This window comes from Leucoraja erinacea, unplaced genomic scaffold (genome assembly GCF_028641065.1).
Source record: "Leucoraja erinacea ecotype New England unplaced genomic scaffold, Leri_hhj_1 Leri_1211S, whole genome shotgun sequence".
Lineage (NCBI taxonomy): Eukaryota > Metazoa > Chordata > Chondrichthyes > Rajiformes > Rajidae > Leucoraja > Leucoraja erinaceus.
In genome coordinates, this window is record NW_026575464.1 from 7,501 (window position 1) to 30,433 (window position 22,933).

General features: G+C 51.5%; 1 protein-coding gene across 1 annotated transcript in view; it reads left to right on the forward strand.

The window, feature by feature from the left end:
- LOC129715512 (anion exchange protein 3-like) overlaps positions 1-22,933 on the forward strand; it is a gene marked incomplete at both ends in the record, with an annotated part of 32,523 nt that overhangs the window by 4,597 nt on the left and 4,993 nt on the right. The window contains 5 exons of the mRNA XM_055665383.1: positions 5,658-5,852; positions 9,654-9,842; positions 16,881-16,970; positions 17,371-17,537; positions 20,476-20,729. Coding sequence (XP_055521358.1) covers positions 5,658-5,852; positions 9,654-9,842; positions 16,881-16,970; positions 17,371-17,537; positions 20,476-20,729 — 895 coding nt within the window. The remainder of the gene's footprint in view (positions 1-5,657; positions 5,853-9,653; positions 9,843-16,880; positions 16,971-17,370; positions 17,538-20,475; positions 20,730-22,933) is intronic.

Here is a 22,933-nt window from a genome sequence, read left to right on the forward strand (position 1 = left end):
GTACCTATTGTCTATGTTTCTCTGTTCTCCCTGTGACCGTGTGGCTTTTCTCCGGCCGCTCCGGTTTCATCCCACACTCCATATAACCATATAACCATATAACAATTACAGCACGGAAACAGGCCATCTTGGCCCTACAAGTCCGTGCCGAACAAGTCCGTCCCTTAGTCCCACCTGCCTACACTCATACCATAACCCTCCATTCCCTTCTCATCCATATGCCTATCCAATTTATTTTTAAATGATACCAATGAACCTGCCTCCACCACTTCCACTGGATTCCACACCGCTACCACTCTCTGAGTAAAGAAGTTCCCCCTCATGTTACCCCTAAACTTCTGTCCCTTAATTCTGAAGTCATGTCCTCTTGTTTGAATCTTCCCTATTCTCAAAGGGAAAAGCTTGTCCACATCAACTCTGTCTATCCCTCTCATCATTTTAAAGACCTCTATCGTCCCCCCTTAACCTTCTGCGTTCCAGAGAATAAAGACCTAACTTATTCAACCTTTCTCTGTAACTTAGTTGTCGAAACTCCCAAAGGCGTGCAGGTTTGTAGGTTAAATGGCTTCGGTAAAATTTGTAAATTGTCCCCCTAGTGTGTGTAGGATAGTCCTGGTGTGTGGGTGATCGCGGACTTGATGGGCCGAAGGGCCTGTTTCTGCGCTGTATCTCTAAACTAAACTAACACTGTCCTACGGCAGATAAAAAATGCTGGGGTAACTCAGCGGACAGGCAGCATCAATGGAGAGAAGGAATAGGCGACGTTTCGGGTCGAGACCCTTCTTCAGACACGTGGATTTGGACCCAAAAGCTGACAGACACACAAGGGTCCCGAACCGAAACGTCGCCCATTCCTTCGCTCCATAGATGCCGCCTCACCCGCTGAGTTTCTCCAGAATATTTTTGTCTACCTTTGATTTTTCCAGCATCTGCAGTTCCTGCCTGAACATCCCCTTCATCTATGTCTCTTATCAATTCATAAATGTTATGTTCTTTCCATAACACTATCCGACTCACACTAGGGACAGTTTACAAATTTACCCAAACCAATTAGCCTGCGGACTTGCACGTGTGGGAGGAAACCGGAGCTCACGGAGAAAAGCCACGCAGGTCACGGGAGGAGAACGTACAAACTCTGCACAGACAGCACCCGCTAGTCGGGATCAAACACGGGTCTCTGCGAGGCACCAACTCTACCGCTGCGCCACCGTTTCTAAGTCGTTCACGGACCCAGCCAGTCACCTGACACTTCCGCGGCACGGGAGAGCCTGTGTACAACGTGTACGTGGCGTGTGCGAGGGGTCGCCGCAGCCATTGTTTGAGTGCGCGCCCTTTAACCCCGTGCACTGCTGACGGCATGATTGTATCGTCTTTCCTCTGACTGGACAGCGCGCGATCAAAACCATTTCTCTGTTCGTTGGCACACGTGACAATAGAAACATAGAAACATAGACAATAGGTGCAGGAGGAGGCCATTCAGCCCTTCAAGCCAGCACCGCCATTCATTGTGATCATGGCTGATCGTCCCCAATCAATAACCCGTGCCTGCCTTCTCCCCATATCCCTTTACTCCACTAGCCCCTAGAGCTCTATCTAACTCTCTCTTAAATCCATCCAGTGACTTGGCTTCCACTGCCCTCTGTGGCAGGGAATTCCACAAATTCACAACTCTCTGGGTGAAAAAGTTCTTTCTCACCTCAGTCTTAAATGACCTCCCCTTTATTCTAAGACTGTGTGGCCCCTGGTTCTGGACTCGCCCAACATTGGGAACATTTTTCCTGCATCTAGCTTGTCCAGTCCTTTTATAATTTTATATGTTTCTATAAGATACCCCCTCATCCTTCTAAACTCCAGTGAATACAAGCCTAGTCTTTTCAATCTTTCCTTATATGACAGTCCCGCCATCCCAGGGATCAATCTCGTGAACCTACGCTGCACTGCCTCAATCACAAGGATGTCCTTCCTCAAATTAGGAGACCAAAACTGTACACAATACTCCAGATGTGGTCTCACCAGAGCCCTATACAGCTGCAGAAGAACCTCTCTACTCCTATACTGCAAATCCTGGACTAAATTAAACTAAAGTGGTGTGGTTTAGTTTAGACATACATCGTGGAAACAGGCCCTTCAAGCCATCGGGTCCATGCTGACCAGCTGATCACCCCGTACACTAACACTATCCTACACACTGGGGACAATTTCCAATTGACTGAAGCCAATTAACCTACAAACCCGTACGACTTTGGAGTGTGGGAGGAAACCGGAGCACCCGGAGAAAACCCACGCAGGTCACGGGGAGAACGTGCAAACTCCGCACAGACAGAATTCCGAATAAGGTATCATCTCATCCTTCTAAACTCCCGAGTATAATCATTGCAGAAGTACAATCGATCCACACACACGTCTAGCAGGTAGTGCAGGGAGAAAGCTAATAGAGAACAGAATATTAAATTACAGTTACAGAGGATGTTTAGTTTAGTTTAGTTTATTGTCCCGTGTACCGAGGTACAGTGAAAAGCTTTTGTTGCGTGCTAACCAGTCAGCGGAAAGACAATACATGATTACAATCGAGCCATTTACAGTGTACAGATTACAGGATAAGGGAATAACGTTTAGTGCAAGGTAAAGCCAGCAAAGTCCGATCAAGGATAGTCCGAGGGTCACCAATGAGGTAGATAGTAGTTCAGGACTGCTCTCTTTAAAGTTAAATAGATATAGTTCGAAAATCTCCAATGAGGTAGATGTGAGGTCAGGACTAGTTGGTGAGAGGACAGTTCAGTTCCCTGATAAGGGTTCGGCTCCGAAACGTCACCTATCCATGTTCTCCACAGATGCTGCCTGACCCGCTGAGTTACTCCAGCACTCTGCGAAACGTCACCTCTCCATGTTCTCCACAGATGCTGCCTGACCCGCTGAGTTACTCCAGCACTCTGTGTCTATCTTCACCCGCCAGCCAGCTTCACGAGACTGTTTAAGAAAGAACTGCAGATGCTGGAAAATCGAAGGTAGACAAAAGTGCTGGAGAAACTCAGCGGGTGCAGCAGGGTTTCGGCCCGAACTCTTTGCCTATTCTTTCCTTCAGGGTCTCATCCCGAAGACATTACCACTGATGTGTCTACCCTCCCTTCTCTCTCCTTGATGCTCTCTTCCCTCTTCGCTGAGTTACTCTCCGAATCTCTGACCCCTCTCTCCCGTCATCTCTTTCCCCTTCTCTTTCTCCCCTCTCTCATCTCTTCTCCCTCCGCTCTCCCTCTTCTCCTGACCCTGCTTGCCTCCTCCTCTCTCTATCTCTCTCTCACTCTCTTTCTCTTCGATTCCTTATCTCCCTCCCCTCTCTGCCTTTCTTCGTGCTCCCTTTTCCCCTCCTGCCCTCTCTCTCCTCCCTCCTCCCATCTCTCCCTCTCCTCTCCCTGTCCCTCTCCTCTCCTCGCTCTCTCTCCCCTCTCTCCTTCCTCTCGCCCTCCCGCTTCTCTCGCCCCCCTCTCCTTCTCTCTCCCTCCTCTCCCCCCTTTCCCTCCCCCTCTTCTCTCTCTCCCCCGCTCCTTCTCCTCTTCTCTCCCACCCCTCCTTCTCTCTCCTTCTCTCCTCTCCCCCCCTCTCTCCCCCTCTCTTCTCTTCCCCCTCCTCTCTCTCCCTCCCTCCTCTCTCTCCCTCTCCTCTCTCATCTCCCCATCCTCTCCTCTCCTCTCTCTCTCTCCTCTCCCTTCCCCCTCTCCCTCTCCCCTCCTCCTCTCCCCCTTCTCTCGTCCCCTGCTCCTCCCCCTCTCCTCCCCTCCCTCCCTCTCCCCCCCCTCTCTCTCCCCATCTCTCTCTCTCTCTCTCCTCTCCCTCTCTCCTCTCCTCTCTCCCTCTCCTTTCTCTCTCTCCCCCCCCCCTTCCCTCCCTCCCCCTCCTCCCCCCTCCCCCTCTTTTCTCCTCTTCTCTCCCCTCCTCTCCTCCCTTCTCTCCCCTCTCACTCCTCCCCTCTCTCTGCCCTCCCTCCTCCCCCTCTCCCCCCCCCTCCTCTCCCTCTCCTCTCCCTTCCTCTCCTCCCCTTCTCCTCCTCGCCCCCCTCTCTTCTCTTCCCTCTCTCCCCCCCCTCTCCCTCTCACTCCCCCCTCTCTCCCTCTCCTCCGTCTTCCACGCTCCCCTTCCCCACCCCTCCCCACCCTCTCCCCCTCCCTCCCCCAGGCCCCTTTCCCCCTCCTCTCCTCCCCTCTCTACTCGTCTCCTCTCCCCCCTCTCCCCTCTCCCCCCCCCCTCCCCTCTCCCCCTCTCCCCCCTCTCCTCTCCCTCTCCCCTCTTCTCTCTCTCCTCTGCCTTCTCTATCCTCTTCCTCTCTTCTCTCCTTCTCTCCCTCTCTCCCTTCTCTTCCTCTCCACTCTCTTCTCTTCTCCCCTCTCTCTCTCCTCTTGTTTCTCCCCAGCCTCCTTCTTCCCCTCCTCTCCCCTCCCCTCCTCCCCCCACTCTCCGCTTCTCTACTCCCCCCTCTCTCCTCCCCCGCCCCCTCCCCTTCTCCCCCCTCCTCTCTCCCCCCTCCCTCCTCCTCTCTCCTTCCCCTCTTCTCCCTCTCTCTCTCCCCTCTCTCCCCCCTCCCCCTCTTCCCTCTCTCTCTTCCCTCTTCTCTCCCTTCTCCTTTCCCCCCTCTCCCCTCTCCGCCCCTCCCCCTCCCCCTCCCCTGTCCCTCCCTCTCCTCCTGACTCTCCCTCTCTTTACCCCCCCCTCCTCTCCCCCCTCCTCCTCCCTCTCCCCCCCCCTCTCTCCTCCCTCTGCCTCTCTTCCTCCCCCTCCTCATCCCCTTCTCCCCCTCCTTTCCTCCTCTCCTCCCCTCTCCTCCCCGCTCCCCCTCCCCTCTCTCTCTCCCTCTCCCCCTCCTCTCTCCTAATCCTCTACCCCCCCTCCCCTCCTGCTCCCTCCTCCCCTCTCCTCCCCTCCCTTCTCTCCCCCTCTCCCCACTCTCGCCTCTCCCTCCTCCTCCCCGTCCCTCTCTCCCCCCTCAATCCCCCCTCTCCACCCCTCCTAGTCCCCCCCCCCCTCCCTCCCCTCTCCCCCCTCCCCCTCCTCCCCTCCCTCCCCCCTCCCCCTCCCTCCCCCTCTCCCCCCTCTTCCCCCCTCTCCCCTCTCGCCTCTCCCCCCATCTCCCCCTCGTCCCCTCTCCCCCTCCCGTCCGTCCTCCCCTCACCGCCCCTCCCGCCTGATTTCCCCCCTCCCCTCCCCTCCCCTCCCTCCCTCTCCCCCCTCTCCCCTACTTCTCCCCCCTCCCTCTCCCCTCTCCCCCTCCCCCCTCCCCCCCCTCCTCCCCCTCCCCTCCCCTCTCTTCCCCCCCCTTCTCTCTCCCCCCCCCCTCCCTCTCCTTCTCTCTCTCCCTCCTCCTCCCCCCACCTTCCCTCTCCTTCTCTCTCTCCCTCCTCCTCTCTCCCTCCAATTATCTCTCATTCTCCCTCTTCTCTATTTCTCCTTCTCTCGATCCCCCTCCTCCCCCCTCTCCCTCTCATCCCGTCTCTCTCCCCCTTCCCTCTCACCTCTCCCCTCTAGCCCCCTCTCCCCTCTCCCTCTCTCCCGCTCTTCCCCTCTCCCCCTCCCCCTCTCCCCTAGCCCCCCCTCTCCCTCTCTCCCTCCCCTCAGCCTCCCCCTCTCCCCCCTCCCCGTCAAACCTGCGACCCAACCCCATCACCCAGTTCAGCAAGGACCAGCACATTGACTATCTCACCGGCCGAGTGTGGATTGGCTTCTGGCTGATGTTCATTGTCCTCATTGCCGTGGCGTTGGAGGGCAGCTTCCTGGTCCGATACGTCACCCCCTTCACTCAGGAAATCTTTGCCTTCCTCATCTCCGCCATCTTCATCTACGAGACCTTTAAAAACCTCTTGATAGTAAGTACAAAGGATGTCGCCGCGACCCCTTCGTGGAGAGATACGCAGACACAGCGCGGAAACAGCGCCCTTCGGCCCACCGAGTACACGCCGACCAGCGATCGCCCCCGTACGCTTGTGGGCCTGTCCAGGACGGAAATCGCTATCAAAACATGGGGGGGACACAATTTATTGCCGGCTGCGCACGCGCATACTCACACACGCGTGAGGCTTCAGCCGTGGGCCCTGTGGACGGTAACATCGGGAACTGACTCCCAACTCCAGCAACGGCAGCTTCGTCCGCCCCGAATCGTGGGGCTTGAATCGGCCTTGAATCAGTTTGATTTTAAGCCGCGCCGGGCGATGAAAGGCCCCGCGAACTGGCCGATTCAGCACTTAAAAAGCGTCTGATGAAAACATGGGGGGGATTGTCCCCCACCTCTCAAAGCATGGTGGGGGGGGGGGGGGGGTGTCTGCAACCCCGTCCCCCCCAGGATTTCCGCCCCATGGGCCTGTCCCACTTAGGCGATTTTTTTCGGCGCCTACCGGCACCCGCCATAGGTCGCAGCAGGTCGCCGAAAATGTTCAACATGTTGAAAATCCAGCGGCGACCAGAACAAGGTACGACTCTTTAGGCGACTACTCACGACCGTACAGGCTTCACCCCGCCACATGCTATGGTCGTGAGTCGTCTTCTCAGTTGCCCAAAGAGGTGTAGCGTCTTTCTGCTCGCCGCTGGATTTTCAACGTGGTGGACATTTTTGACGACCCTCAACGACCTGTGCCGAGTGCCGGCAGTCTCCGAAAAAGTCACGTAAGTGGGACAGCCCCGTAACACTATCCTACACACACTGGGGGTAATTTACAATTTCTACCAGAGCCAATCAACCTATAAACACTTACACGTCTTAGGAGTTGGGATATTATACTAGTTGTATACAGTTGTGCAAGAGCATGTGCAAGGCACTATACAAATGCTAGTTTTTTTGTATCTCAGTAGGGAACCAGACGATCTCGATGTCTCATCTCTAAGATGTTATGGTACAATTAGCGAATTTGGCCTTCATAACAAGAGGAATTGAGTATCGGAGCAAAGAGGTCCTTCTGCAGTTGTACAGGGCCCTAGTGAGACCACAACTGGAGTATTGTGTGCAGTTTTGGTCCCCTAATTTGAGCAAAGGACATTCTTGTTATTGAGGGGAGTGCAGCATAGGTTCACCAGGTTAATCCCAATCATATGCTGAGAGAATGGAGCGGCTGGGCTTGTAAACTCTGGAATTTAGAAGGATTAGAGGGTATCTTATTGAAACATATGCTGCACTGCCTCAATCACAAGGATGTCCTTCCTCAAATTAGGAGACCAAAACTGTACACAATACTCCAGATGTGGTCTCACCAGAGCCCTATACAACTGCAGAAGAACCTCTCTACTGCTATACTGAAATCCTCTTGTTATGAAGGCCATCATTCCATTAGCTTTCTTCACTGCCTGCTGTACCTGCACGCCAACTTTCAGTGACCGGTGTACAAGGACACCCAGGTCTCGCTGCACCTCCCCCTTACCTAACCTAACCCCGTTGAGATAATAATCTGCCCCCTTGTTTTTGCCACCAAAGTGGATAACCTCACATTTATCTATATTATACTGCATCTGCCACGCATCTGCCCACTTACTCAACCTGTCCAGGTCACCCAGCAACCTCCTAACATCCTCTTCACAGTTCACACTGCCGCCCAGCTTTGTGTTATCCACAAACTTGCTAGTGTTGCTCCTAATTCCCTCTTCCAAATCATTAATATATATGGTAAACATTTGCGGCCCCAACACCGAGCCTTGCGGCACTCCACTTGCCACTGCCTGCCATTCTGAAAAGGACCCGTTCACTCCTACTCTTTGCTTCCGGTCTGCCAACCAATTTTCTATCCATGTCACACCCTACCCCCAATACCATGTGCTCTAATTTTAGTCACCAGTCTCCCGTGCGGGACCTTATCAAAGGCTTTCTGAAAGTCTAGATACACTACATCCACTGGCTCCCCTTCATCCATTTTACTTGTCACATCCTCAAAATAATTCCAGAAGATTAGTCAAGCAAGATTTCCCTTTCATAAATCCATGTTGACTTGAACTAATCCTTTTACTGCTATCCAATGCCCCATTATTACCCCTTTAATAATTGACTCCAGCATCTTTTCCACCCCCGGTCAGGCTAACTGGTCTGTAATTCCCCGTTTTCCCTCTCGCTCCTTTCTTGAAAAGTGGGATAACAATAGCTGTCCTCCAGTCCACAGGAACTGATCCTGAATCTATTGAACATTGGAAAATGATCACCAATGCGTCCACTATTTCTAGAGCCACCTCCCTGAGGACCCTGAGATGCAGACCATCAGGTCCAGGGGATTTATCATCCTTCAGTCCCATTAGCCTACCCAATACTATTTCTCGCCTAATGAAAATGTCTTTCAGTTCCTCTACCCCCTTGGATCCTCTGTCCTCCAGTACATCTGGGAGATTGTTTGTGTCTTCCTTAGTGAAGACAGATCCGAAGTACCTGTTCATCTCTTCTGCCATTTCCTTGTTCCCCATAATAATTTCACCTCTGTCTGCCTTCAAGGGACCCGCATTTGACTTTGCTACTCTTTTCCCCGTAACATATCTAATGAAGCTTTTACTGTCCTTTATATTCCTGGCCAACTTCCCTTCGTACTTCATCTTTTCAGCCCGTATTGCCCGTTTTGTTTCCTTCTGTTGTCCTATGAAAGTTTCCCAATCCTCTGGCTTCGGATACAGTTTAGGGTTACAGTGTGGAAACAGGCCCACCGGGTCGGTGCCGACCAGCGATCCCCGTACACTAACTCTATCCTACACACTAGGGACAATTGACAATCTACAGGGGGCCAATTAACCTTCTAACCTGCACGTCTTTGGGTTGTGGGAGAAAACTGACCGCGGTCACAGGGAGAACGTAAAACTCCGTACAGACAGCACCCGTAGTGGGGATCGAACCCGAGGCCCTGGCGCTGTGAGGCAGCAACTCTACCGCTGCGCCACCATGCCGCCCTAGTGATTCTGGGATCTGTTCTGACATCCATCTGCATTGGTCCCCTTGGTGACCTTCTCCCTCTAAACGAAACGCAACTCAACCCAACCCAACCCAACGCAACTCAACCCAACCCAACCCAACCCAACGCAACTCAACCCAACCCAACCCAACCCAACGCAACTCAACCCAACCCAACCCAACCCAACCCAACCCCAACCCAACCCCCAACCCAACCCCAACCCAACCCAACCGCACCCCAACCCAATCCAACCCAACCCAACCCCAACCCAACCCAACTCCCAACCCAACTCAACCCAACCCAACCCAACCCAACCCAACTCAACCCAACCCAACCCAACCCAACCCAACCCAACCCAACGCAACTCAACCCAACCCAATGCAACCCAACCCAACCCGACTCAACCCAACTCACCCCAACCCCAACCCAACCCAACCCCAACCCCAACCCCAACTCACCCCAACCCCCAACCCAACCCAACCCCAACCCAACCCAACCCAACCCAACCCAACCCAACCCAACCCAACTCACCCCAACCCAACCCAACCCCAACCCAACTCATTCCCCAACTCAACCCAACCCAACCCAACCCAACTCACCCAACCCAACCCAACCCAACCCAACCCAACCCAACTCAACCCAACCCAACCCAACCCAACCCCCACCTCAGCCCCAACCCAACTCAACCCACATAAACCCAACTCCTCAACTCAACCCAACCCAACTCAACCCAACTCAACCCAACCCAACTCTCTCTAGGTCTTCGCCGCCCACCCCCTGCTCAAGTCCTACCCAGTCTTCCCGGAGCTGGAGGGCAACGTGACGAAGGACTTGGTCGTCATTATGCAACCCAACACGGCGCTGTTGTCCCTGGTCCTGATGGTGGGGACCTTCTTCACTGCCTACTTCCTGAGGAAGTTCAGAAACAGCCGCTTTCCCTCGCAGGAAGTGTGAGTATTTAGCCGCGACGCAGCCCGTTCATTGTCGCGTGTACCTGGGGTGGGGCGGCGTGAAATGAGTTGTTTTTGCACACAAAGTACACAAAAGAGTTGTCACAATAGCCCAGACAAAGTTAGAAAGATTACTCCCTCCTTCCTCTTCCCCACTCTCCACCCCCCCCCCCCCCCCCCCACAATGGCAGGTCCCCCATTTGTCCTCAGCGCCCCACTGCCCCCTTTTGTTCTTAATGCCCATCCCCCCCCCCCCCCCCCCCCCCCACACCATGACCTATCCATCTCTGTTCCCGGCAACTTCTCTGCCCCAAAACCTCTCCAACTTTGCAAAGCTGCTGTGCTGGATAAAATCGAAGCATTTAAGCTTGTAATGACAGTATTTTCTGGGTGATAGGGGTGGGTGGGGTGGGGGCACACTCTCTGCCCACCACAGGGAGTTGTGAGTCTGCCTCAGAGGGCGGTGGAGGCAGGTTCTCTGTATGCTTTCAAGGGAGAGCTAGATAGGGCTCTTAAAGATAGCGGAGTCAGGGGATATGGGGAGAAGGCAGGAACGGGGTACTGATTGGGGATGATCAGCCATGATCACATTGAATGGCGGTGCTGGCTCGAAGGGCCGAATGGCCTCTACTCCTGCACCTATTGTCTATTGTCTATTGTCTCCCTCCTGCCCCAGCATGGTCCCAAGCAAAAGTGACCTAAAACCAGGCCCAAGATCACTGCGAGCCTTACAGTCCGAGTGCCGTACAGCACGGAAACTGGCCCTTTGGCCCAAATTGCCCGTGCAGACCAGGCCCTGTTCCTGTGCTGTGCTCTTCTGTGTTTAGACAATAGATAATAGACAACAGGTGCAGGAGGAGGCCATTCGGCCCTTCGAGCCAGCACCACCATTCAATGTGATCATGGCTGATCATCCACAATCAGTACCCCGTTCCCACCTCTCCCTATATCCCCTGACTCCGCTATCTTTAAGAGCCCTATCTAGCTCTCTCCTAAAAGTATCCAGAGAAACGGACTCTGAGGCAGAGAATTCCACAGATTCTGTGAAAAAGCTTTTCCTCATCTCCATTCTAATTAACCATATAACCATATAACAATTACAGCACGGAAACAGGCCATCTCGGCCCTACAAGTCCGTGCCGACACAACTTTTTCCCCTTAGTCCCACCTGCCTGCACTCATACCATAACCCTCCATTCCCTTCTCATCCATATGCCTATCCAATTTATTTTTAAATGATACCAACGAACCTGCCTCCCACCACTTCCACTGGAAGCTCATTCCACACCGCTACCACTCTCTGAGTAAAGAAGTTCCCCCTCATGTTACCCCTAAACTTCTGTCCCTTAATGGCTTACCCCTTATTCTTAAACTGTGTGGCCCCTGGTCCTGGACTCCCCCGACATCGGGAACATGTTTCCTGCCTCTAGCGTGTCCAAACCCTTAATAATCTTATATGTTTCAATAAGAAACCCTCTCATCCTTCTAAATTCCAGCGTGTACAAGCCCAGCCGCTCCATTCTCTCAGCACATGACAATCCCGCCATCCCGGGAATTAACCTGGTGAACCACACTTGGAGATACAGTGCGTATGTGGGCACCTGTAGTCGGTTCTCTGGCGCTGTGAGGCAGCAGCTCTACCCGCTGCGTCACCGTGCCACCCTAATGTATGTTCTACGAAATTCCATCCAAAACTCCCTTTCCATCTGTGTTCCTTTTCCCCTGTCTCTCAACAACCTTCACTGGTTCCAATGGCGAGATAGAATACTTATTTACTAATCCCTCCATCTCTATCTCCCTGTCTCTGTATCTCTCTTCTACCCAGACAAGGTCGTGGCATTGCTCATAGAGTCATAGCATGGAAACAGGCCCTTCGGCCCAATTTACCCAAGCCGACCAACATGCCCCAACTACACTAGTTTTAATATAGGAGTAGAGAGAGGTTCTTCTGCAGTTGTATAGGGCTCTGGTGAGACCACATCTGGAATATTGCATCAGATGCAGTAAAGCAACAGAGCACATGATATTGGGGGCAGGGTGTTGACATGGATAGAAAATTGGTTGGCAGACCGGAAGCAAAGAGTAGGAGTGAACGGGTCCTTTTCAGAATGGCTGGCAGTGGCAAGTGGAGTGCCGCAAGGCTCGGTGTTGGGACCGCAAATGTTTACCATATATATTAATGATGTGGAAGAGGGAATTAGGAGCAACACTAGCAAGTTTGCGGATGACACAAAGCTGGGTGGCAGTGTGAACTGTGAAGAGGATGTTAGGAGGTTGCAGGGTGACCTGGACAGGTTGAGTGAGTGGGCAGATTAGGTTAGGTAAGGGGGAGGTGCAGCGAGACCTGGGTGTCCTTGTACACCGGTCACTGAAAGTTGGCGTGCAGGTACAGCAGGCAGTGAAGAAAGCTAATGGAATGTTGGCCTTCATAACAAGAGGATTTCAGTATCGGAGTAAAGAGGTTCTTCTGCAGTTGTATAGGGCTCTGGTGAGACCACATCTGGAGTATTGTGTACAGTTTTGGTCTCCTAATTTGAGGAAGGACATCCTTGTGATTGAGGCAGTGCAGCGTTGGTCCATGAGATAAATCCCTGGGATGGCGGGACTGTCATATGAGGAAAAATTGAAAAGACCAGGCTTGTATTCACTAGAGTTGAGAAGGATGAGGGAGGGGATCTTATAGAAACATATAAAATTATAAAAGGACGACAAGCTAGATGCAGGAAAAATGTTCCCAATGTTGGGCGAGTCCAGAACCAGGGGCCACAGTCTTAGAATAAAGGGGAGGTCATTTAAGACTGAGGTGAGAAAACATTTTTTCACCCAGAGAATTGTGAATTTGTGGAATTCCCTGCCACAGAGGGCAGTGGAGGCCAAGTCACTGGCAGGATTTAAGAGAGAGTTAGATAGTGCTCTAGGGGCTGGTGGAGTCAAGGGATATGGGGAGAAGGCAGGCACGGGCTATTGATAGTGGACGATCAGCCATGATCACAATGAATGGCGGTGCAGGCTCGAAGGGCCGAATGGTCTCCTCCTGCACCTATTGTCTATGTTTCTATGTTAGTCCCACCTACCCACATTTGGCCCATATCCCTCTAAACCTTTCCTGTCCTTGTACCAGTCCAAAAGTTCATATTCTTAGGTCCCCCTCGATCGTGGCTGACCATGGGTGTCTCCAGGGTGCTATTCCCTACATGGAGGATGCCCGCGTGTGACTTTGTTTAACGTGGGGAGACTGGTGCACAGACAGTCACCCCACGTGGGGTCCTTGACAGATCTGGGTCAGGATCCAGTGGCATGGAGTCCAAGACGACCGGAGACCCTTTTCTGCCGCAGCCTTCATCCGCCTTCCCAGCCGTTGTGACGTTAGCTCCACTAAGGTCAGCCATCGTCCTCTGCCTGTTCCACCGTTGAGGTCTTGGTTGGATTGCTCTTTGACAGAGACCTCCCCCTCGACCTTGCTGCCATGGGTGGCCCTACCAGGAGCACAGCTCCAGACGGCATCGCTCTCAGGATCTCAGGTCCACACGAGCTTCTCCACCACGACAAGGTGACCATCCATGGAGAAGAATGTCCATCAGTTCATTAGTTATAGGAGCAGAGTTAGGCCATTCGGTCCATCAAGCCTTCTCCACCATTCCATCTATCTCTCCATCTCAACTACATTTTCCTGCTTTCTCCCCATAGCCCATATGGGGTCTTCCCATAACTTTTAAATGGTGTAATAGTCCCTGCCTCAAAGACCTCCTCTGGCAGCTTGTTCCATACTTACATCGCCCTTAAGTACCTGTCCCACTTACTCGTGATATGGGGAGAAGGCAGGAACGGGGTACTGATTGTGGATGATCAGCCATGATCACATTGAATGGCGGTGCTGGCTCGAAGGGCCGAATGGCCTACTCCTGCACCTGTTGTCTATAGACTATTGACATGTAAAACATACTTGTGTAGGAAAGAACTGCAGATGCAGGTTTACACCAAAGGTAGACACAAAATGCCGGAGTAACTCAGCGGGTCAGGCAGCATCTCTAGAGAAAAAGAATAGGTGACGTTTCTGGTTCGAACTCTTCTTCAGAATGAAAGATAGATGGGGGGGGGAGGGAACTGAAGGCGAGAACTGGCCAGAGCCAAACAGGGCGGGCAACTGGTGACCTCAGGAAGGGTGGAGCCCACAAGGGTCTATTGTTGGCTGGGGAAGAGGTGACAATGACAGGGACACAACAGATAAAAGACATTCAGACAGGTGCATGAATATAGTGTGTAAGAAAGAACTGCATGGATATAATTGAAGGTGGACGCTAAAATGCTGGAGTAACTCAGCGGGTGAGGCAGCATCTCTGGAGAGAAGGAATGGGCGACATTACCAGTCGAGACCCTTCTTCAGACTGATGTTTTTAGAGTAGGAGGGAAGGAGGTATCACAGAGGGGGAGAAGATGTTTGCGGAGAGAGGAGGAGAACTTATTCAAAGTAGACATACCTCAAACAGATATCACAGTGGGGCGGACAAAATGGGTGAGAAGGAAATGCAGACGCTGGGATTTGAGGGATTTGGGCCAAAAGCAGGCAGGTGGGACTAGTGTAGATGGGACATGTTGGTCAGCATGGGCAATCAGTGGCTCACAGGGAAATCAATCATCTTTAACAATCAATCAATCAATGCATTAATCAATAAGTCAGCAGGATCAGGCAGCATATCTGGAAGACAAGGAATTATCCCTTTAAGAATAAGGGGTAAGCCATTTAGAACGGAGACAAGGAAACACTTTTTCTCACAGAGAGTGGTGAGTGTGGAATTCTCTGCCTCAGAGGGTGGTGGAGGCCGGTTCTCTGGATGCTTTCAAGAGAGAGCTAGATAGGGCTCTTAAAGATAGTGGAGTCAGGGGATATGGGGAGAAGGCAGGAACGGGGTACTGATTGGGGATGATCAGCCGTGATCACATTGAATGGCGGTGCTGGCTCGAAGGGGCGAATGGCCTACTCCTGCACCTGTTGTCTATTGTCTATTGATAGGCGACACCTTATGTTGGGTCCCGACCTGTAATGTCGCTTCCACAGATTAGTAAGGGTGTTCCTGATCAGTACGGGTGTCAGAGGTTACGAGGAGAAGGCAGGACTATGGGGTTAGGAGGGAGAGATAGAACAGCCATGATTGAATGGCGGAGTGGACTCGATGGGCCGAATGGCCTAATTCTGCTCCAATGACTTATGAACATGAGCTGCATGAGACCACTGCCCAGCCCATCACCAGCTCCAACCTCCCCACCATCGAAGGGATCGAACCTCAAAAAGGCTGCCAACATCATCAAAGACCCACACACCATCCTGGCCACACACTCATAGAAACATAGAAATTAGGTGCAGGAGTAGGCCATTCGGCCCTTCGAGCCTGCACCGCCATTCAATATGATCATGGCTGATCATCCAACTCAGTATCCCGTACCTGCCTTCTCTCCATACCCCCTGATCCCCTTAGCCACAAGGGCCACATCTAACTCCCTCTTAAATATAGCCAATGAACTGTGGCCTCGACTACCCTCTGTGGCAGAGAGTTCCAGAGATTCACCACTCTCTGTGTGGAAAAAGTTCTTCTCATCTCGGTTCAAAGATAGACACAGTGACAATAGACAATAGATGTAGGAATTGGCCATTCGGCCCTTCAAGCCAGCACCGCCATTCAATGTGATCATGGCTGATCATCCCCAATCAGTACCCCGTTCCAGCCTTCTCCCGCATATCCCCTGACTCCGCTATCTTTAAGAGCCCTAACTAGCTCTCTCTTGAAAGCATTCACCTTCTGTGGCAGAAGGTTCCAGAGATTCACCACTCTCTGTGTGAAAAAAGTTCTTCTCATCTCGGTTTTAAAGGATTTCCCCCTTATCCTTAAGCTGTGACCCCTTGTCCTGGACTTCCCCAACATCGGGAGCAATCTTCCTGCATCTAGCCTGTCCAACCCCCTCAACCATTGCCATCGGGAAGAAGGTACAGGAGCCTGAAAACTGTAACATCCAGGTTCAGGAACAGCTTCTTCCCTTCAACCATCATGCTATTAAACACAGTGTTTAAGAGGGAACTGCAGATGCTGGAGAATCGAAGGTTACACAAAAAAGCTGGAGAAACTCAGCGGGTGCAGCAGCATCTATGGAGCGATGGAAATAGGCAACGTTTCGGGCCGAAACCCTTCTTCAGACTGATCGGGGGCGGGGGTGGGTGGGGACAAGAAAGGGAAAAGGAGGAAATATGCTATTAAACACTACAGCACATAAGCCCTGAACTACAGTGGACTATTATCATTATTGCACCATATTTGTGATTTATCGAGTATGTGTGCATGTGTACACACACACACACTGTGAACTTTTATCTCCTGTTCTGTATTATGTTTACATATTCTGTTGAGCTGCAGGAAGTAAGAATTTCATTGTCCTATCTGGGACACATGACAATAAAACACTCCTGACTCTTGGTCACTGAGTTCCTTCAGCACTTCAATTCAATTCAATTCAACTTTAATGTCATCGCACAAATACAAGTATGAGTACAACGAAATGCAGTTTTGCGGCAGTCCGTAGTAGTTGTCCATAAAGAAATAATAAAAAATAGAAAGAGAGAAGATACAGAATAATCAAAAAATACAGAATAATCAAACAATGGGGACGGAGAGACTGGAGAAATCTATCGGCGGGACTCCGAGTTCAGCAATGTGATAGTGTTATTGTAGAAGCTGTTCCTCATCCTACTAGTACGTGACCTGAGGCTCCTGTACCGCCTCCCTGATGGGAGGAGGGCAAACAGTCCATGGTTGGGATGTGAGGAATCTTTGATGATCTTCCCAGCCCGTCTCAGACACCGTTTTCGGTGGAGGGCATCCATGGCAGGGAGCGGGGCATCGATGATGTACTGAGCGGTTTTCACCGCCCGTTGTAGTGCCTTCCTGTCCGCAGCTGGTGTTTTTAACTTGGTGTTTTACTCGGGGCTCCAGCGCCTGTAGTTTCCCGTATCTCCAGCGGTCTCGAGCTGCACATTCCTGTGTTCCAGGTGCGGCGAACTATCGGTGATTTTGGGATTCCGATTGCCATCCTGGTGATGCTGTTGGTGGACATCTCAGTACCAGACACCTACACGGAGGTAGGACCTTCACATGAAGAAAGACTGGATACACTCGGCTTGTACTCGCTAGAATTTAGAAGATTGAGGGGGGATCTTAGAGAAACTTACACAATTCTTAAGGGGTTGGACAGTCTAGATGCAGGAAGATTGTTCCCGATGTTGGGGAAGTCCAGAACAAGGTTTAAGGATGAAGGGGAAGTATTTTAGGACTGTCCCTTGTGGCTAAAGGGATCAGGGGGTATGGAGAGAAGGCAGGGATGGGATACTGAGTTAGATGATCAACCATGATCATATTGAATGGCGGTGCAGGCTCGAAGGGCCGAATGGCCTACTCCTGCATCTATTTTCCATGTTTCTAGCTCTCTCCCGTGAAAGCCACCGGTTCCCGACACCCACCGTGTCTCTCTCGCCCCCGCAGAAGCTGAACGTGCCGCTGCATTTCTCTGTCACGGCTCCCGAGAAGCGGAGATGGTTCATCCACCCCCTGGGCAAGGACAACGGCTTCCCGATCTGGATGATCTTCGGTGCGGCCATCCCCGCCATTCTCCTCTTCATCCTCATCTTCATGGAGACCAACATCACCACGTGAGTAGGACGCCGTGATCGCCGCGGTCTCGCCCCGTCACCCCGCGCGGTTCGCAGCCAGCCGAAGAGTCTCGCTAGTGGCACAGACGGCTGTGGAGTACAAGTTCACGGGCATGCCTAAGGCAGAGGTAGATAGATTCTTGATTCATACGGGTGTCAGGGGTTATGGGGAGAGACAGCAAGAGTATGGGGTTGAGAGGGAGAGATAAATCAGCCATGATTGAATGGTGGAGTAAACTAGATGGGCCGAATTCCGCTCCTATCCCTTATGAACGCTCATCAGAGGAACGCTGCAGCGGTGGATTCACCACTCCTCTATTAAACATAGAAACATAGAAACATAGAAATTAGGTGCAGGAGTAGAGGCCATTCGGCCCTTCGAGCCTGCACCGCCATTCAATATGATCATGGCTGATCATCCAACTCAGTGTCCCGTACCTGCCTTCTCTCCATACCCCCTGATCCCCTTAGCCACAAGGGCCACATCTCACTCCCTCTTAAATATAGCCAATGAACTGTGGCCTCAACTACCCTCTGTGGCAGAGAGTTCCAGAGATTCACCACTCTCTGTGTGAAAAAAGTTCTTCTCATCTCGGTTTTAAAGGATTTCCCCCTTATCCTTAAGCTGTGACCCCTATTGTCTATAATATCCCAACTTCTATACTCAATAGGTCTGAAGAACGGTCCAGGCACAAAAAGTCATTAGACAATAGACAATAAACAATAGGTGCAGGAGTAGAGGCCATTCGGCCCTTCGAGCCAGCACCACCATTCAATGTGATCATGGCTGATCATCCCCAAATCAGTACCCCGTTCCTGCCTTCTCCCCATATCCCCTGACTCCGCTATCTTTAAGAGCCCTATCTAGCTCTCTCTTGAAAGTATCCAGCGAACTGGCCTCCACCGCCCTCTGAGGCAGAGAATTCCACAGACTCACCACTCTCTGTGAGAAAAAGTACTTCCTCATCTCTGTTCTAAATGGCTTACTCCCTTATTCTTAAACTGTGTGTGTGGCCCCGGTTCTGGACTCCCCCAACATCGGGAACATGTTTCCTGCCTCTAGCGTGTCCAATCCTTTAACAATTTTATATGTTTCAATGGGATATCCTCTCATCCTTCTAAACTCCAGAGTGTACAAGCCCAGCCGCTCCATTCTCTCAGCATATGACAGTCTCGCCATCCTGCTGAACCTACGCTGCACTCCCTCAATAGCAAGAATGTCCTTCCTCAAATTAGGGGACCAAAACTGCACACAGATCATGGCTGATCATCCGCAGTGACTAGTGGGGTACCGCAAGGCTCAGTGCTGGGACCCCAGCTATTTATGATATATATTAATGATTTAGACGAGGGAATGGAATGCAACATCTCCAAGTTTGCGGATCAAACATTGGGAACATGTTTCCTGCCTCTAGCGTGTCCAGACCCTTAGTAATCTTATATGTTGCAACAAGATACCCTCTCATCCTTCTAAACTCCAGAGTGTACAAGCCCAGCCGCTCCATTCTCTCAGCATATGACAGCCCCGCCATCCTGGATATTAACCTGGTGAACCTGCGCTGGGCTCCCTCAATAGCAAGAGATGTGCAGTGAAATGAAAAGTGGCAATGCTCGCGGACTTTGTGCAAAAACAAACAAACAAACAACAAACAGAATGGAACAGAATCACATATTCACATATTACATATTTGTGGGAGGGAAGAAAAAGGGAAAAAACAGCGATTTTAAAAAGACACCACACCACAGTAGAGTGCTTCAGTAGAGTTAGTCCCTGGTGAGATAGGAGTTTACAGTCCGAATGGCCTCTGGGAAGAAACTCCTTCTCCATATAACCATATAACCATATAACAATTACAGCACGGAAACAGGCCATCTCGACCCTTCTAGTCCGTGCCGAACACTTACTCTCCCCTAGTCCCATCTACCTGCACTCAGACCATAACCCTCCATTCCCTTCCCGTCCATATAACTATCCAATTTATTTTAAATGATAAAAACGAACCTGCCTCCACCACTTCCACTGGAAGCTCATTCCACACCGCTACCACTCTCTGAGTAAAGAAGTTCCCCCTCATGTTACCCCTAAACTTCTGTCCCTTAATTCTCAAGTCATGTCCCCTTGTTTGAATCTTCCCTACTCTCAGTGGGAAAAGCTTTTCCACGTCAACTCTGTCTATCCCTCTCATCATTTTAAAGACCTCTATCAAGTCCCCCCTTAACCTTCTGCGCTCCAAAGAATAAAGCCCTAACTTGTTCAACCTTTCTCTGTAACTTAGTTGCTGAAACCCCGGCAACATTCTAGTAAATCTCCTCTGTACTCTCTCTATTTTGTTGACATCGTTCCTATAATTAGGCGACCAAAATTGTACACCATACTCCAGAATTGGCCTCACCAATGCCTTGTACAATTTTAACATTACATCCCAACTTCTATACTCAATGCTCTGATTTATAAAGACCAGCACACCAAAAGCTTTCTTTACCACCCTATCTACATGAGATTCCACTTTCAGGGAACTGTGCAAAGTTATTCCCAGATCCCTCTGTTCACCTACATTCTTCAATTCCCTACCATTTACCATGTACGTTCTATTTTGATTTGTCCTGCCAAGATGTAGCACCTCACACTTATGAGCATTAAACTCCATCTGCCATCTTTCAGCCCTCATCCTCTCCGTTCTCACCGCATGGCAACGGAGGCGTTTGCCTGACCGTAGCAGCTGGAACAGTCCGTTGCTGGGGTGGAAGGGGTCTCTCATGATCTTGTTGGCTCCGGAGTTGCACCTCCTGATGTATAGTTCCTGCAGGGGGGGGGGGCGAGTGAAGTTCCCATAGTGCGTTTGGCCGAACGCATTACTCTCTGCAGAGCCTTCTTGTCCTGGGCAGCCCTGTCATTGACAGACTAAGGACATTGCTTGCCTCCTCTGCCCCACCACAGACTGATTGTGAGCAAGAAAGAACGGCATCTGGTCAAGGGGTCCGGCTTCCACCTCGACCTGCTCCTCATCGGTGTGGGTGGCGGTTTCTGCGGCATCTTCGGGCTGCCGTGGCAGGCGGCGGCAACGGTGAGAAGCATCGCTCACGTCAACGCCCTGACGGTGATGAGCAACAGCACCGCTCCCGGGGAGAAGTTCCGCATCCAGGAGGTCAAGGAGCAGAGGGTCACCGGCATCGTGGTGGCTGTACTCGTGGGTGAGTCACGGCCAAAACCCCCCCATCATCCCCACCCCACCCCCTCCTCCTCCCATCACCTCCCATCCTGCTCCCCTCCCCCTCCCCCCATCCCCACCCTCTACTCCCCTCCCCTCCCCCTCCAACCCCACCCCTCCCCTCCCTCCCATCCCCCTTCCCCTTCCCCTTCCCCTCCCCCCCCCTCCCACCCCCTCCCCTCCCCTCCCCCTCCCCTCCCCTCACTCCCCTCCTCCCATCCCCCCCCCCCCCCACACTTCACCCCTCCCCTCCCTTTCTTCACCACTCCATTGACCACAACACAGAACGGCAGAACCTTTCACAAGTTTAGAACTTTATCCCAGCTCAGAAGAACGAGGGGGGGGACCTCATTGAAACGTACAGAATAGTGAAAGGCTTGGATAGAGTGGATGTGGAGAGGATGTTTCCACTAGTGGGTGAGTCTAGGACCAGAGGTCACAGCCTCAGAATTGAAGGACGTTCCTTCAGGAAGGAGACAGGGAGGAATCTCTTTAGCCAGAGGGCGGTGAATCTGTGGGATTCTTTGCCACAGACGGCTGTGGAGGCCACAAGTCAGTGGATATTTTTAAGGTGGAGATAGATAGATTCTTGATCAGTGCGGGTGTCAGGGGTTATGGGGAGAAGGCAGGAGAATGGGGTTCGGATGGAGAGATAGACTGAATGGCAGAGTAGACTTCTTGGGCCGAATGGCCTGATTCTGCTCCTATCACTTATGAGCTTGTATTGTCCATGAACATGGGGAGTATGAGACCATAAGTGTCATTTTAGTTGTATTAAATCATTAAATTAAATTAGTGATTATTAAATTAAATTGTATTAAATTAGTTTATTGTCAAGTTTACCAAGTTAACTGAACATCCAACAACTAGAGAGCAGTCTATAGACAATAGACAATAGGTGCAGGAGTAGGCCATTCGGCCCTTCGAGCCAGCACCGCCATTCAATGTGATCATGGCTGATCATCCCCCAATCAGTACCCCGTTCCTGCCTTCTCCCCATATCCCCTGACTCCGCTATCTTTAAGAGCCCTATCTAGCTCTCTCTCTTGAAAGCATCCAGAGAACCGGCCTCCACCGCCCTCTGAGGCAGAGAATTCCGCAGCCCTGGCATACTATCTACTCATTGGAGACCCTCGGACTATCCTTGATCGGACTTTGCTGGCTTTACCTTGCACTAAACGTTATTCCCTTTTCCTGTATCTGTACACTGTGGACGGCTCGATTGTAATCATGTATTGTCTTTCCGCTGACTGGTTAGCGCGCAACAAAAGCTTTTCACTGTACCTCGGTACACGTGGACAATGAACTAAAACTGAACTACGTTCTAGCAGCAGAATTAGGCCATTTGGCCCATCAAGTCTACTCCGCCGTTCAAATTCTTAAGGGGTTGGACAGGCTAGATGCAGGAAGATTGTTCCCGATGTTGGGGAAGTCCAGAACAAGGGGTCACGGTTTAGGGATAAGGGGGAAGTCTTTTAGGACCGAGATGAGAAGAAAAAAAATTCACACAAAGAGGGATGTATCTGTGGAATTCTCTGCCACAGAGGCCACAGTTCATTGGCTATATTTAAGAGGGAGTTAGATGTGGCCCTTCTGGCTAAAGGGATCAGGGGGTATGAAGAGAAGGCAGGCACAGGATACTGAGTTGGATGATCAGCCATGATCATATTGAATGGCGGTGCAGGCTCGAAGGGCCGAATGGCCTACTCCTGCACCTATTTTCTATGTTTATGTTTCTATGTTTCTATGTTTCCCTTCATCCTAAATTCTGTGACCCTGTGTCTCTGTCTGTCTCTGTTTCTCTGTGTCTCCGTGTCTCTGTCTCTCTGTCTCTCTGTGTCTCTGTGACTATGTGACTGTCTCTCTGTCTCTGTCTTTCTGTCTCTCTGTCTCCGTGCCTCTGTGCCTCTGTGTCTCCGTGACTATGTGACTGTCTCTCTGTCTCTCTGTCTCTCTGTCTCTGTCTCTCTGTGCCTCTGTGTGTCTGTGTCTCTGAGGACCTTACACGGGGGGCTACCATCGACTCCACAGTCACAAAGACCCAACAGAGGATTTACTCCCTGCGGCAGCTGAGGAAGCACAATCTGCCACAGGCAACGATGGTCCAATTCTACACGGCCATCGTAGAGTCTGTCCTCACCTTCTCCATCATGGCCTGGTTTGGCTCAGCCATCAAGCACGACACCC